Here is a 16,796-nt window from a genome sequence, read left to right on the forward strand (position 1 = left end):
CAGGCTAGATGCAGGAAGATTGTTCCCGATGTTGGGGAAGTCCAGAACGAGGGGTCACAGTTTGAGGATAGAGGGGAAGCCTTTTAGGACCGAGATTAGGAAAAACTTCTTCACACAGAGAGTGGTGAATCTGTGGAATTCTCTGCCACAGCAAACTGTTGAGGCCAGTTCATTGGCTATGTTTAAGAGGGAGTTAGATATGGCCCTTGTGGCTACGGGGGTCAGGGGGTATGGAGGGAAGGCTGGGGCGGGGTTCTGAGTTGGATGATCAGCCATGATCATAATAAATGGCGGTGCAGGCTCAAAGGGCCGAATGGCCTACTCCTGCACCTATTTTCTATGTTTCTATGTTTCTATGTTTGGAATCAAATGACCTGGCCTGGTGTCTTAGGGCTGGGTGTATCTGCACCTACATCACCCTCAGCCTGACACTTCTTCTCTGCCACCTGTCCCACACTCCTCCCACAGCACCCCACCCTCACCATTCCCAATATCCTATGCTCCTGCCAGATTTACAAAATCACTCTCCACTCCACCTTGACAAATACTGTACTGTGCAAAAGTCTTAAGCACCCCATATGTGTCTAAGACTTTTGCACAGTACTGTAGATCAGTGTCACACAGTACAGGCCCTTCAGCCCACAACGTTGTGCTGACCATTTAACAGACTCCAAGATCAATCTAACCCTGCCCTCCTACATAGCCCTCCATTTTCCTTTCATCGGTCTTGCTATCTAAGAAACCCTTAAATGTCCCTAATGTATCAGCCTCTCCCACCACCTCTGGATGTGCATTCTGTGCACCCACCACTCTCTGTGTAAAATACCCACCTCTGACACCCTCCCTCTACTATCCTTCAATAATGCCCCACATATTAGCCATTTTTGTCCAGGGAAGATCTCTGGTTGTCCACTATGTTTTTGCCTCTTATCATCTTGGACCCAGGAGAGTTGAGCAGAAGGTTTTGGACTGATGGTACAGGGCTGCACTGAGGGAGTCTCACCCTTCTTGTTTTGACCTTTCACTTTTCCAAAGGAAGTTTATTCAGTGATTACAGCATCACAGCTTTATGATTCTGAAGTTTTCCACCATTCGCACGACTGATAGTCAAAAGTTCCAAATTAAAATGTATTCATTTCTATCCAGAACATACTCATGCCTCTGTGGCTCCCACCAGTCCTGGAAATCCTCCATTGTGACCACAAGGCCATAGGGCCTAGGAGCAGAATTAGGTCCATCAATCGATCAAGCCTGCTCCAACGTCCCATCATGGCTGATTTATTATCCCTCTCAACCCCATTCTCCTGCCTTCTCTCCATAACTGTTGACGCCCTGACTAATCAAAAACCTATCAACCCCCGCCTTCAGTATACCCAATGACAATAAACCCAACGCAGATTGGGGGACCACTTCATCGAGATCCGGTGCTCCTGGTGCGGCCTCCTCTACATCGGTGAAACCCGACGCAGATTGGGGGACCGCTTCGTTGAGATCCGGTGCTCCGTCCGCCAAAACAGACAGGATCTCCTGGTAGCCACCCACTTCAATTCTGCTTCCCATTCCCATTCAGATATGTCCATACATGGCCTCCTCTACTGGCATGATGAGGCTAACTCAGGTTGGAGGAGCAACACCTCATATACCATCTAGGTAGTCTCCAGCCCCTTGGTATGAACATAGAATTCTCCAACTTCCGGTAGTTCCCTCCCCTCCCTTCCTCTATCCCTATTTCACTCTGCCTCCTCCCCAGCTGCCTATCACCTTCCTCATGGTTCCGCCTCCTTCTACTACCCATTGTGTTTTCCCTTATTCCTTCTTCACCTTTCCTGCGTATCACCTCCCTGCTTCCCCTCCCCCACCCCTTTATCTTTCCCCTTACTGGCTTTTCACCTGGAACCTACCAGCCCTCTCCTTCCCACCCTCCCCCCACCTTCTTTATAGGGCCTCTGCCCCTTCCCTCTACAGTCCTGATGAAGGGTTCCGGCCCGAAACGTCGACTGATCGTTTCCACGGATGCTGCCCAACCTGCTGAGTTCCTCCAGCGTGTTGTGAGTGTTGCTCTGACCCCAGCATCTGCAGATTATTTTGTACCCAATGACTTGGCCTCCACAGCCGTCTGTGGCAATGGATTCCTCAGATTCATCACCTTCCTCCTCATCTCTGTTCTAAATCGATGTTCCTCTATTCTGAGGCTGTGCCCTCTGGTCATAGACTCCCCCAACATAGGAGACATCCTCTCCACATCCACCCTACAGGCCCATGCTGGTTCAGGAGCCTGAACCATCTTCAGTATTGTTTATCAATCTATCTATCTATCTATCTATCTATTGTATGTATCTAAGTATCTATCAAACAATCAATCTATCTATCTATCTATTTATTGATTATTTGTTGCTCTGTCGTATTTGCATAGTTTGTCTTCTTTTGGACATTGTCAATCTTTGTGTGTTGTTTTACACTGACTCTATAGAAATTCTTTGTTCTACTGTGAATGCCTGCAAGAAAATGAATCTCAGAGTTGTTTATCGTGACATATATGTATTTTGAAAACTTACTTTGAACTTTTTGATGGCTGTAGGGTAATAAATGTTTCACTTCTCAGCTTAAATCTGTCTGAGTTTAAATTCCCCTTTCCAGAATAGGATTAACATTTAGTAGGCATCACATTCACTATGTCTGTGCCAACTAAAGTGCCAAATTAAACCACCTTCATATGCCTGCACATGGTCGATATCCCCAATTTCCGGCCTATTCATGTGTCTGTCTGAATACCTCTTCAACACAGCTATTGTATCCACTTCTACAGCCAGTGGCCACTTTATTAGGTACACTGGAAGCGTGTGTTTGTGTTTTTAGCTGCTGTGGCCATCCACTTCAAGTTCAATGTGTTGTGCATTCAGAGATGCTCTTCTGCACACCACCGTTGTAATACATGGTTATTTGAGTTACTGTCGCCTTCCTGTCAGCTTAAAACAATCTGGCCATTCTCCTCTGACCTCTCTCATTAAGAAGTTGTTTTCACCCACAGAATTGACACTCACTGGATGTTTCTATTTGATTTTTTCGCACCATTCTCTGTAAATTCTAGAGACTGTTGTGCATGAAAATGTCAGGAGATCAACAATTTCTGAGATACTCAAACCACCCCGTCTGGCACCAATAATCATTCCATAGTGGAAGTTACTTAGATCACATTTCTTCCCCATTCCAAAGTTTGGTCTGAACAACAAATGAGCCTTTTCACTAAGTCTGCATGTTTTTATGCATTGAGTTGCTGCCACATGATTGGCTGATTAGATATTTGCATTAACGAGCAGGGGTAGAGGTGTACCTAATGAAGTGGCCATTGAGTGTATGCAAGTGAGGGGCAAAGGACACTTTCTGTTCCTGGTGTGTTTCCCAGTAAATTCCATGGTTTGGTATAACCATATCCCTTTGTCCGTTCCCAGGTTGTTCCTCATCTCTTCTCCTGGTTACCATGGTGAATGAGACATCTCGAACCTGGGACCCTAAGTTTGAGGATCAAGCTATTAATGTGAATGTTGGAGGGTTGAAGAGGAAACTGAGCTCCAGCACGCTCTCTAAGTTCCCTAATACCAGGCTTGGCCAGCTACTCACCTGCGACTCGGAGGAGTCCATCCTCCGCATCTGCGATGACTATGACGTCTCCAAGAGGGAGTACTACTTCGACAGGCACCCAGGGCTCTTCCCGTACGTCCTCAACTTCTACCGGACTGGGAAGCTGCACATGATGGATGAGCTCTGCGTCTTCTCATTCTCGCAGGAGATCGAGTACTGGGGCATCAATGAGTTCTTCCTGGACTCCTGCTGCAGCAACCGATACCACGAGCGCAAGACAGAGAGCAGGCGCAAGAACTGGGACGAGGAGAGCGACGTCAGCAGCATTGACACCTCCCCAGATGACATCTCCAACTTTAACCGGGACTTGCTGAGATTCGAAGGGATGAAGTACGGAAACTGCCGGAAGCAGCTCTGGTTGACGTTGGAGAACCCTGGATATTCCATCCCCAGTAGGCTCTTCAGCTTCATGTCCATCAGCGTTGTGCTGGGCTCCATCGCCACCATGTGCATTCACAGCATGTCCAAGTACCAGCACTTTGATGAATTTGGGGTGGAGATCGATGACCCCAGGCTGCAGATGGTGGAGTATTTCTGCATTGCCTGGTTCTCCATGGAGGTGTGTTCGCGGCTACTCCTGACCCCCAACGTCAAGAGGTTCTGCTTCCACCCGCTCAACGTCATTGACATCATCTCAGTGCTCCCATTCTATATCACCCTGATTGTGGGCCTGATCTTCGGCCAGTCCATGGACTTGGAGAACCTGGGGAAAGTCATCCAAATCCTCCGGCTGATGAGGATCTTCCGGGTGCTCAAATTAGCACGCCACTCTACGGGACTGCGATCGTTAGGGGCAACCTTAAAGGTTAGAGGGAATCTCTTCTGTTTGCTTTATAAAACCCTGGTTAGGCAACACCTGCTGAAGAGTCTTGGCTCGAAACGTCGACTGTTAATTCCATCCCATAGCTGCTGCCTGACCTGCTGAGTTTTTCAGGGATTTTGTGTTTGTTGCCTTGGAGTTTGTTAACTTCTGTTCACCTCATTATAAGAAGGACGTGGAAGCTTTAGAGAGGGTGCAGAGGAGATTTACCAGGATGCCTGGATTAGAGAGCATGTCTTGAGGGAAAATTGAGGGAGCTAGAGCGAGTGTTTTTCTTTGGAGTGAAGAAGGATGAAATGTGGCTTGATAGAGATGTACAAGATGATAAGAGGCATAGATCCAGTGGACAGTCAGAGACTTTTACCCAGGGAAGAAATGGCTAATACAAGGGGGCATAATTTTAAGGTGATTCATCACCATCATCATTATTCCCATGTTGTATGACGTGGGCAATCATGATCTTTCAACTGTCTTTAATCTGAAAAGTTCTAATAAGCTCTACAAAACTTTTGCTTGTCCATCCCTTGATGTAACCCATGAACATTATGAGCTGCCACCTGTGACCTTTTCCTCCATCAGTTTTTACAGTCACTGCAAGTTGTTCGAGCTTCTCTTTCCTAAGTACATGTCCCAGAAATTTCAGTTGCCATCTCCTGATCAATGATGCCAGCCGTCCTCCCACTCCAGCCCCTCGCAACACTTCCTCACCTATCACTCTGTCCCTCCATCATTCCTCTCAATACCAGGAAAGTAGGAATGTCAGAGTAAGTGCTTTACACAGAGAGCATCAGCCCGGGCTCACTCTGTAGCAAGCTGGCCCTCGAGTCAGGAGGCTGCTGGTTCAAATCCACCTCTGGAGGGTTAATCATTCAAGCCCGAGGCTGAAGCAATAGCAGGTTTCTGTGGGAGTGCGATACTGTACTGCCTTCACACTCTGCTCAAGAGTGTTACTGAACTTGGAGACTACAAGGAGAGGCTGGACAAACTGGGATTGTTTTCCTTGGAGTGAAAGAGGATGAGGGGTGACCTTGAAATCAGAATCTGGTTAATTATCACTGACAGATGTCATGATAATATTAGTCCTTTTAAAATCAATGCTAACTTTTGCCTTTCTGACCACTGACTCAACCTGCAAGTTAACCTTTAAAAACATAGAAACATAGAAAATAGGTGCAGGAGTAGGCCATTCGGCCCTTCGAGCCTGCACTGCCATTCAGTCTGAACATGGCTGATCATCCAACTCAGAACCCTGTACCTGCCTTCTCTCCATACCCCCTGATCCCTTTTGCCACAAGGGCCATATCTAACTCCCTCTTAAATACAGCCAATGAACTGGCCTCAACTGTTTCCCGTGGCAGAGAATTCCACAGATTCACCACTCTCTGTGTGAAGAAGTTTTTCTTCATCTCGGTCCTAAAAGGCTTCCCCTTTATCCTCAAACTGTGACCCCTCGTTCTGAACTTCCCCAACATCGGGAACAATCTTCCTACATCTAGCCTGTCCAATCCCTTTAGAATTTTATACGTTTCAATAAGATCCCCCCTCAATCTTCTAAATTCCAGCAAGTATAAGCCTAGTCGATCTAGCCTTTCATCATATGAAAGTCCTGCCATCCCAGGGATCAATCTGGTGAACCTTCTTTGTACTCCCTCTATGGCAAGAATGTCTTTCCTCAGATTAGGGGACCAAAACTGCACACAATACTCCAGGTGTGGTCTCATCAAGGCCTTGTACAACTGCAGTAGTACCTCCCTGCTCCAGTACTCGAATCCTCTCGCTATGAATGCCAGCATACCATTCGCCTTTTTCACCGCCTGCTGTCCCTGCATGCCCACTTTCAATGACTGGTGTATAAGGACACCCAGGTCTCGTTGCACCTCCCCTTTTCCTAATCGGCCACCATTCAGATAATAATCTGTTTTCCTGTTCTTGCCACCAAGAAAAACAGATTTAGGTAATCCTGCACGAGGACTCCAAGTCCCTCTGCACCTCTGATTTTTGAGGTTTATAATATCACCTGGGGGATAGTTAGGGGAAAATGTCACTGTCTGCTTCCAAGGAGAAGAGAGTTTAAACTAGAGGGCAGAGAATTAAGGTGAGAGAGGTAAGACCACACATAAAATGATGGCGTTACTCATCAGGCTAGGCAGGTCTAGGTCAGAAATGTCAACTATTTATTCCTCTCCATAGATGCTGCCTGGCCTGCTGAGTTCCCCCAGCATTTTGTTTGTGTTGCTCTGGATTTCCAGCATTTGCAGAATCTCATGTTTTTATGGCATCCTTAGCTTGCGTTTGTTGTTAACGCAAACAACACTGTCCAAAACATTGTATGTTTTGATGTACATGTGATAAATAAATTCATGAATCTGAATCTGAAAGAATCTAAAGATTTAATAGACATTTGGAGAAGTAGGGTTTAGAGCAGAGGTTCCCAACCTGGTGTCCACAGACCCCTTGGTATACGGTAGGTGTCCATGGCATAAAAACGGCTGGGAATCCCTGGTTTAGAGGGATGTGGGCTTAACGCAGGAAAATGGGACTAGCTCAATGTTCAAAGTTCAAAGCAAATTTATTATCAAAGTACATTTATGCCACCATATACAACCCTGGGGTTAACTTTCTTGCGGGCATTCACAGCAAAGAAACACAATAGAATCAGTGAAAATCTGTACCCAACAAGACAAACAACCAATATGTAAAAGACAATGAACAAGATAATAATAAATACGCTTGCAATAAATATTGAGAAGATGAGATGAAGAGACACCTGCTCATGGCCAGATGCTCTTTGGTGGGATTGACCCCAGCACAGACTCCCTGTGATGTCACAGCAGTGTAATAAAGCTCCAGTGGTACTAACCTAGAGACATAGAGCACTACAACATAGAATCAGGCCTTTTGGCCCATTTAGTCCATGCTGAAATGTTGTTCCTCCTACTCCCATCGACCTGCACCTGGATCATTGTCCTGCATACCCCTCCCATCCAGGTACCTATCCAAACTTTTCTTAAGTGTGGCATCCACTACTTCTGCTGGCAGTTTGTTCCACACTCACATCACCTTCTCAGTGAAGAAGTTCTCCCTCAGGTTCCTCTTAACCTATGACTTCTAGTTCTAGTCTCACTCAACGTCAATAGAAAAAGCCTGCTTGTATTTACTCATCTATCTGAAGAGGACCAGGAGAGTTCTCCCTGGCCATTATTTACCCCTGGATCAGCATCACCAAAGTTACATCACCTGCTCATTTCAGCTGCCGTTTGGTAGCATCTTACTGAGCACAGACTCCCGCGAATGTCGCTGAGGTGACAAAGTACGACACTGGTTGTTCACCACCCCAGCACATCTGTGAAAAATAAAAAATAATACTGACAGCATGAGTTGTGGAGTCCTTGAAAGTTTGTCTGTAGGTGGTGGAATTGGTTCAGTGTTGAGGTGAGTGAAGTTACCCACTCTGGTTTAGGAGCCTGATGGTTGAAGGGAAATAACTGTTCCTGAATCTTACTTGCTACCCGTTATGCTACTGGTGTTTAGGGTAGCAGTGAAGGTCCTCCATCTCTGTCTGAACTTGGTCACCTTAGATGTAGAAGGATTCTTCATTGCTGTTTCCATAACAATTTTTCTTTTACCAGTCAGATTTGTTAACCCTGAGCTGAACCCCCGAACCTGGCAGACCAGTGGACCATTCTCAGTCTGACCTTTGACCTGTTTGGCATGGGAGACCCTACCAAGAGCCAAAACATAAAGCCCCAACTCCAGCCAGCATAGCTCTCCAGGCCATTCAGACATGCAAGCCTCCAAACTCTACAACAAGGTTATGGTCCTCTTGGAGGTGTTCCTGAACTTAGTGGTGTTTAAATGGCAAAGCAAGAACAAGGAGTTCTCCAGATTCTTCCCTCTCCTGTATCTTCAGCAAGTTGTTGTAGAACTCGCTGTTCAAAGGGGCAGTGGGAACACTGTGCATGCAATGGGAACTGTCAAAAAAATGTAAGTATTAGGGAAAAGAAGACCTTCAGGGTTAGTTAGCAATCTTATCATGCGGGGCCCCTTGGGTAAGAGTGACCATAATATGGTGGAATTCTTCATTAAGATGGAGAGTGACATAGTTAATTCAGAAACAAAGGTTCTGAACTTAAAGAAGGGTAACTTTGAAGGTATGAAATATAAATTAGCTAAGATAGACTGGCAAATGATACTTAAAGGGTTGACGGTGGATATGCAATGGCAAGCATTTAAAGATAACATAGATGAACTATAACAATTGTTCATCCAGCTTGGCAAAAGAATAAACCAGGGAAGGTAGTGCACCCGTGGCTGACAAGGGAAATTAGGGATAGTATCAATTCCAAAGAAGAAGCATACAAATTAGCCAGAAAAAGCGGCTCAACTGAGGACGAGGAGAAATTCAGAGTTCAGCAGAGGAGGACAAAGGGCTTAATTAGGAAGGGGAAAAAAGATTGTGAGAGAAAGCTGGCAGGGAACATAAAAACTGACTGTAAAAGCTTTTATAGATATGTGAAAAGAAAAAGATTGGTTAAGACAAATGTAGGTCTCTTACAGTCAGAAACAGGTGAATTGATCATGGGGAACAAGGACATGGCAGACCAATTGAATAACTACTTTAGTTCTGTCTTCACTAAGGAGGACATAAATAATCTTCCAGAAATAGTAGGGGACCAAGGGTCTAGTGAGATGAAGGAACTGAGGGAAATACATGTTAGTAGGGAAGTGGTGTTAGATAAATTGAAGGAATTAAAGGCAGATAAATCCCCAGGGCCAGATGGTCTGCATCCCAGAGTGCTTAAGGAAGTAGCCCAAGAAATAGTGGATACATTAGTGATAATTTTTCAAAACTCTTTAGGTTCTGCATTAGTTCCTGAGGATTAGAGGGTGGCTAATGTAACCCCGCTTTTTAAAAAAGGAGGGAGAGAGAAACCAGGGAATTATACACTGGTTAGCCTGACATCGGTGGTGGGGAAAATGCTACAGTCAGTTGTCAAAGATGTGATAACAGCACATTTGGAAAGCGGTGAAATCATCGGACAAAGTCAGCATGGATTTGTGAAAGGAAGATCATGTCTGACGAATCTTATAGAATTTTTTGAGAATGTACCAGTAGAGTGGATAGGGGAGAACCAGTGGATGTGGTATATTTGGATTTTCAAAAGGCTTTTGACAAGGTTCCACACAGGAGATTAGTGTGCATACTTAAAGCACACGGTATTGGGGGTATGGTATTAATGTGGATAGAGAATTGGTTGGCAGACGGGAAGCAAAGAGTGGGAATAAACGGGACCTTTTCAGAATGGCAGGCAGTGATTAGTGGGGTACCGCAAGGCTCAGTGCTGGGACCCCAGTTGTTTACAATATATATTAATGATTTAGACGAGGGAATTAAATGCAGCATCTCCAAGTCTGCGGATGACACGAAGCTGGGCGGCAGTGTTAGCTGTGAGGAGGATGCTAAGAGGATACAGGGTGACTTGGATAGGTTAGGTGAGTGGGCAAATTCATGGCAGATGCAATTTAATGTGGATAAATGTGAGGTTATCCACTTTGGTGGCAAGAACAGGAAAACAGATTATTATCTGAATGGTAGCCGATTAGGAAAAGGGGAGGTGCAACGAGACCTGGGTGTCATTATACACCAGTCATTGAAAGTGGGCATGCAGGTACAGCAGGCGGTGAAAAAGACGAATGGTATGTTGGCATTCATAGCGAGAGGATTCAAGTACAGGAGCAGGGAGGTACTACTGCAGTTGTACAAGGCCTCAGTGAGACCACACCTGGAGTATTGCGTGCAGTTTTGGTCCCCTAATCTGAGGAAAGACATTCTTGCCATAGAGGGAGTACAAAGAAGGTTCACCAGATTGATTCCTGGGATGGCAGGACTTTCATATGATGAAAGACTGAATCAACTAGGCTTATACTCTCTGGAATTTAGAAGATTGAGGGGGGATCTTATTGAAACGTATAAAATTCTAAAGGGATTGGACAGGCTAGATGCAGGAAGATTGTTCCCGATGTTGGGGAAGTCCAGAACGAGGGGTCACAGTTTAAGGATAAGGGGGAAGCCTTTTAGGATCAAGATGAGGAAAAACTTCTTCACACAGAGAGTGGTGAAGCTGTGGAATTCTCTGCCACAGGAAACAGTTGAAGCCAGTTCATTGGCTATATTTAAGAGGGAGTTAGATATGGCGCTAATGACTAAAGGGATCAGGGGGTATGGAGGGAAGGCTGGTACAGGGTTCTGAGTTGGATGATCAGCCATGATCATACTGAATGGCAGTGCAGGCTCGAAGGGCTGAATGGCCTACTCCTGCACCTATTTTCTATGTTTCTCGGATGGAGGAGCAGAGGGAGATGCGAAAAATGATTGGATAATTCTTTTATTTATTTTTGCTTATTGAATGAGGTACAGCACGGAATAGGCCCTTCTGACTCTTCGAACCACACCGCCCAGCAATCCCCCAATTTAACCCTGGCCTAATCACAGGACAATTTACAATGACCAATTAACCTACCAACTGGTACGTCTTTGGACTGTGGGAGAAGACTGGAGCACCTGGAGGAAACCCACACAATCAGGGGGAGAACGTACAGGCAGCAGTGGGAATTGAACCTGGGTTGCTGGTACTGTGAAGCGTTGTGCCAACCACCACACTGCTGGAACGTTGAAAGTATTATCCTGATGAAGGGTCTCGGCCCAAAACGTCGACTGTTTATCCCCCACTATAGATGTTGCCTGCCCTGCTGAGTTCCTCTAACATTTTGAGTGTATTTTTCATTGGGTTGAATTACCTCCTTTATGCTTTGCTAATCTATAGGTTGTCATTCTCAATACAGGCTACAAACAACCAATTTCAGGACCCTGCTAAAAACCATCACTCCCTGTGTGAAAAAACATTTTATTTTCAAAGGTGCAACACCTCATATTTGGCTGGGTTAAACTCCACCTGCTATTTCTCCGCCCATGTCTGCAACTGATCTATATCCCGTTAAATCCTTTGTTAGTTTTCTGTGCTCTCCATAATGCTGCCATCTTCATATCAGATGCAAACAAACTATCCCAACAAAGCACACAAATGCTGGAGGAACTCCGCAGGTCACCTATCACCTTCCAGCTAGCCTCTATCCCCTCCCCCACCTTTTTGTTCGGGCGTCTCCTGCCTTCCTTCTCGGTCCTGAATAAGGTTGTTGGCCCAAAGCATCGACTGTTTACCAATTTCCATAGATGCTGCCTGACCTGCTGAGTTCCTCCATCATTTTGTGTGTGTTGCTCTGCATCTCCAGCATCTGCAGACTTTCTTATGTTTGTGATATACTATCCTGTTCACTTACCAAAAGAACATAATATATAGGAGCAGAATTAGGCCATTTGGCCCATTGAGTCTGTTCTCCCATTTCATCATGGCTGTTCCAATTTTCCCTCCCAGCCCCAAACTCCTGCCTTCTCCCCGTAACCCTTCATGCCCTGACTAATCAAGAATCTGTCAGCCTCTCCCTTAAATACACTCAATAATTTGACTTCCACAGCGGTCTGTGACAATGAATTCCGCAGATTCACTCCTCTCTGGCTAAAGGAATTCTTCCTCATCTCAGTGGACATCCCTCTATTCTGAGGCTGCATCACCTGGTCTTAGACTCCTCACTATAGGAGGGATCCTCTTCACATCCACTCTATTGAGGCCTTTCAACATTTGATAGGTGCCAATGAGATCCCCCCTCATTTTTGTCCAAATTATTTATATATCGCAAACAACAGAGGTCCCAGAACAGATCTCTGAGGAACACGACAAGTCTCTGATCTCCTGCCATAACAGGTCCCGTCGACCACTACAGTCTGTTTCCCATGGGCAAGCCAATTCTGAATCCAAACAGCCAATTCACCGCGGATCCAGTGCATCTTAACCTGCTGGATCAGCATCACATGAGGGGCCTTGTCAAATGCCCTGCTGAAGTCCATCTGGACAACATCCACAGCACTAATAGCATTCGTCACCAGCTCGAAAACTCAGTCTAATGTAATAGATCAGGCTGTGGGAAGTGTAAACAGAGGAGGACGGCGAGGACAGAGGAGAGAGCAAAAACAATGTCAGATCTGCGTGGCATGAAACACTTCAGCAGCTGGAGCACTGAAATAAAAGAGGATTCTAGACAGGTTGGCAGCAGCTGTAGAGGGGAAAGCAAGGGCATCATTACAGGCTTTTCATCAGGACCTGCCAATTCTGAGAGATAATGGCTATCAGAAATCGTTGACAAGCCTTGAGAGCCATACTTTGAGTACTTGGAAGTCCCTCTGCCTCCATCAGCACCCACGGGACCTTCCCCTCCAATGGCAGTAGGTGCAACCACCCACTCTTCACTATCCAGGGACACAAACACCTTCGCACAGAGCAAAGATTCATGTGAACTTTCTTCAATTTAGCGGACTGCTTCAAATCAGAGACACCGGGTGTGATTTGCAGAATAGCTTGATCCAGCCTATAGGAGGGACCTGTCACACTAATTCTCCTCTCCTCTCCCCGCTGAACCTGTCTGTCTTTCGTCATTGAGTTACAGAACACAGAAACAGGCCTTTCGGCCCGAGATATCCATTCCAAACAAGTTGCCTACCAGAGCCAGTCCCAATTGCCCATATCCCTCTCAGCCCTCCCTATCTATGGCCTGTCCAAATGTACTTCAAAACATAGAGTGCGATTTGCCATTTGCATTAGTGACCAACATAGTGGTCCCGTGGCTGCGTGCTCTAAAGCGCTGGATTTAGGCTCCAGTCTCCACAGAGACATGGGTTCAAATCCCTCCACTGCCATCGGGTGAAGAATAAGTTCTCACTTTCTACTAGAATTTATTAAAAATGCACCAGAAAGTCTTTTGGGCACCATGATAGCGTAGTGGTGTCTGGAGTTCAGAGTTCTAACCCAGCCCCATTCTGTAAGGAGTCTCTGTGCGTCCTCCCCAGGGTTTTCTCCAGCTGCTGCAAAGACGTACCAGATAGATGAACTGGTCACTATACGTTGTCCCGTGACTAGGTCAGGGTTAATAGGGGTTGCTGAGGTGGCGTGGGCGTGGCTCAAAGGGCCAGAAGGCCCCACTATGCTCTATACCACTAAATAAAAAAAACAGTCTGGGTACAATGCTGGGGCAGCCCGTCAGTATCGCCATGTGTCCAACACCAACGTAACATGCCCACAACTAACTAACCCCAGCCCACATGTCTTCCAGAGGAAACCCACCCGGCCATGACAAGAACACACAAAGTCCTTACGGACAGTGACGGAACTGAACCAGGGTCACTGGTGCTGTTATTGTGTCACACTAACCGTTACTGCCAGGCTAAGACTTGGATATAGGAGACTGAGGGGGTGATTCTATTAAGGTGTATAAAATCATGAGGGGCATAGATAGGGTGAATGTGCACAGTCTTTCCCCCCAGGATTAGAAATAGAGCACAGAGGTTTAAGGTGAAAGGGGAAGGATGTAACGGGAACCCAAGAGGCAGCCTTTTCACCCAAAGAGTGCTCCATATATGAAATGACCTGCCAGAGGACGTGGCTGAGGGAGGAACAATAGCAACATTTGGGCAGGTACGTGGATAGGAAAGGTTTAGAAGGAGACAGGATAATTGCTTGCAAAAATGTACCTAGCTTGGACGGTATTGGAATTGGTTTATTATTGTCACGTGTACCGAGACACGGTGAAAAGCTTGGCTGGTATTTTGTTTATACAGATCAGGTCATTACACAGTGAACCGATTTAAAACAAGGTCAAACAATAACAATGCAGAATTAAGTGTTAAAGTTACCAAAAAACCTGCAGTGCATGTAAATGATAAAGGGCAAAGATCACAACAAGATAGATTGTGAGGTCAAGGTTCCATCTTATCATACAAGACATCCATTCGAATCTGGTAACAGGGGATAAAAGCTGACCCTGAGCCTGGTGGTAAGGGCTTTCAGTCTGATGGCAGAGGGGAGGAATGAGAATGTCTGGGGTGGGTGGTGAATTTGGTGATGCTGGCTGCTTTACTGAAGCAGTGAGAAGTACAGACAGTCTATGGAGGGGAGGCTGGTTCCTGTGATGTGCTGACATGCGTCCGTAACTCTCTGCAGCTTTGGGCAGTCACGGTCAGGCCAGTGGCCATGCCAAACATCCAGACAGGATACCTCTATGGTGCATCGATAAAAATCGGCAACAGTTGACAGGGACACGCTTTTTTTTTTGCCTCCCGCGGCACCTTGGTCAGCATGGATCAATTGGGCCGAAGGGCCTGTTTCTATGCTCTGTGACTAACGTTCAGTCTAATTTTCTTTTTCAGCTGCACGGACCAACCATTGCTCTGAGCAGGAAGTTTTTATACAGCCTGAAAACCGCAAGGCACTTTAATTTTAAAAAATTATATTTTTCCCTCCCCCTCCCCTCTTCCTCTATTACCTACTCTGGCCTTTTACTTTTTCTCTCCTCCCTATCACTTCCTCCCACCGAGTCCCCTCTCCCTTCCCTTCCCCCGTGGTCCACTCTCCTCTCCTATCAGATCCCTTCCTCTCCAACCCTTTATCATCCCTACCCACCTAGCTTCACCTGTCACCTTCCAGCTAGCCCTCTTCCCCTCTCCCACCCCCCATCTTTTTATTGTGGCGTCTTCCCCCTCCCTTCTCAGTCCTGTAGAAGGGTCTTGGTCTGAAACTGGGACTGTTTATTCATTTCCGTAGATGCTGCCCAGCCTGAGTTTCTCCAGCTCTTTGTGTGGGTTGCTTTGGATCTCCAGCATCTGCAGACTTTCCTGTCCTTATGAAAGGAAACTCGAGCTGTGCAGCAATGCAGGAATATTTCAGTTACTGCATGGCTGCGCACCCATGCAGCTTAGTGGGAGCAGTCTCATTTCCAAATGGCCTGCCTCACACTGTAATCGCTCCCCGCTGGTGGCGGTACATTCAGCGACTGAGACACAAGTCGATGTTCTGCGTCCCTGACAGTTCTCTGTCTCTTTTCTTACAGCACAGCTACCGGGAAGTCGGGATCCTCCTCCTGTACCTGGGCGTGGGCGTGTGTGTCTTTTCCGGCATGGCGTACACGGCAGAGAAGGACGAGGATGTCGGACTGGGCACCATCCCGGCCTGCTGGTGGTGGGGCACCGTGAGCATGACCACGGTGGGCTACGGGGATGTGGTGCCCATCACGGTGGCGGGTAAGCTGGCCGCATCGGGCTGCATCCTGGGCGGCATTCTGGTGGTGGCCCTCCCCATCACTATCATCTTCAACAAGTTCTCCCACTTCTACCGGCAGCAGAGGGCGCTGGAGGAGGCCGTGCGGGGCAGCCGCAGGGTGGGGACAGAGGTGGCCGCCGATGGGGAGGACGCCGGCGAGGAGGCGGGGCAGCAGGATGACAGTGCACCACAGGACGCCACTGGAGCGGGGGGCCACAAACCCACCACAAAGTAAGGCCGGCAGTCTCACAGGAGGACCCTCCTATCGAATCTATATTAGATCACAGGGCTTTCTTCACCCAGGAACATTCCAAAAAGATAAGGACTGTTGTCAGAACTTTATCATTGTCACATTTCCATTCACCCTTGAGAAGTTCAAGACAACCTCAATATGGAGGGTGTGGTGCACTTCCCCAGTTTGTTGGTCGGACAGTTGGACGCTCTGCCTGCTCCAACTCTCTGCCAGTGGGCTAATGTCCCCACTGGAGACCCAGGAAGCCCTTCATTTTTACCATTCCCCACCATCATCCTAACCATGTTACACGCAGCAATAATTGTAACGTGCCCTCAGTGGGGAAAAGTGATCACAATCCTCAATGGGGAACAGTAATCACAATCCTCAATGGGGAAGAGTGATCACAATCCTCAGTGGGGAAGAGTGATCACAATCCTCAGTGGGACTTGCCAGCTCCAGTGCCAACTAGCTCTATTTAAATGCACAGCAGCGAGAATTTGCATTTATGTAGTGCCTTTTGACCTACCAAACTCCTGCAGCTGGCTCAAGGGGCAATATCAAACTGACTGTGGCACTATGCCAAATGAACAAATGCCAGAGGGAAGGGAGTGGGGAGAGGCTGTGGAAGCTTGGTCAAAGGAGAGGGTTATAAAAAGCTTACTGAAGGAGAAAGGGAAGAAGTGGGGAAGAGGATAAAAGAGGGTATTGAAGGGGTAGGGGAGAGGGTAAGGGGGGTATTGAAGGAGAAAGAGAAGGGGTGGGGGAGAAGGTAAGGCAGGTACTGCAGTGCTGAGGGTTTCAACAGTTGAATGTCCGGCTGCCAATGGTGAAGCGATTAAGTTCAGGAGGTCAGTGATCTTGGAGCTGGGAGAAAATGGCATGGCTCAGATGGTGAGAA

General features: G+C 46.9%; 1 protein-coding gene across 1 annotated transcript in view; it reads left to right on the forward strand.

The window, feature by feature from the left end:
• Positions 1 to 15,898, forward strand: part of si:dkey-43k4.5 (potassium voltage-gated channel subfamily S member 1) — a 37,282-nt gene extending 21,384 nt beyond the window's left edge. The window contains exons 3-4 of the mRNA XM_063074062.1: positions 3,450 to 4,444; positions 15,455 to 15,898. Of these exons, the coding sequence (XP_062930132.1) occupies positions 3,479 to 4,444; positions 15,455 to 15,898 (1,410 nt within the window). The 5' untranslated portion in view covers positions 3,450 to 3,478. The remainder of the gene's footprint in view (positions 1 to 3,449; positions 4,445 to 15,454) is intronic.
• Positions 15,899 to 16,796: the final 898 nt, after the last annotated feature.

The sequence above is a fragment of the Mobula hypostoma genome, chromosome 2, assembly GCF_963921235.1.
Source record: "Mobula hypostoma chromosome 2, sMobHyp1.1, whole genome shotgun sequence".
Taxonomy (NCBI): Eukaryota; Metazoa; Chordata; class Chondrichthyes; order Myliobatiformes; family Myliobatidae; genus Mobula; species Mobula hypostoma.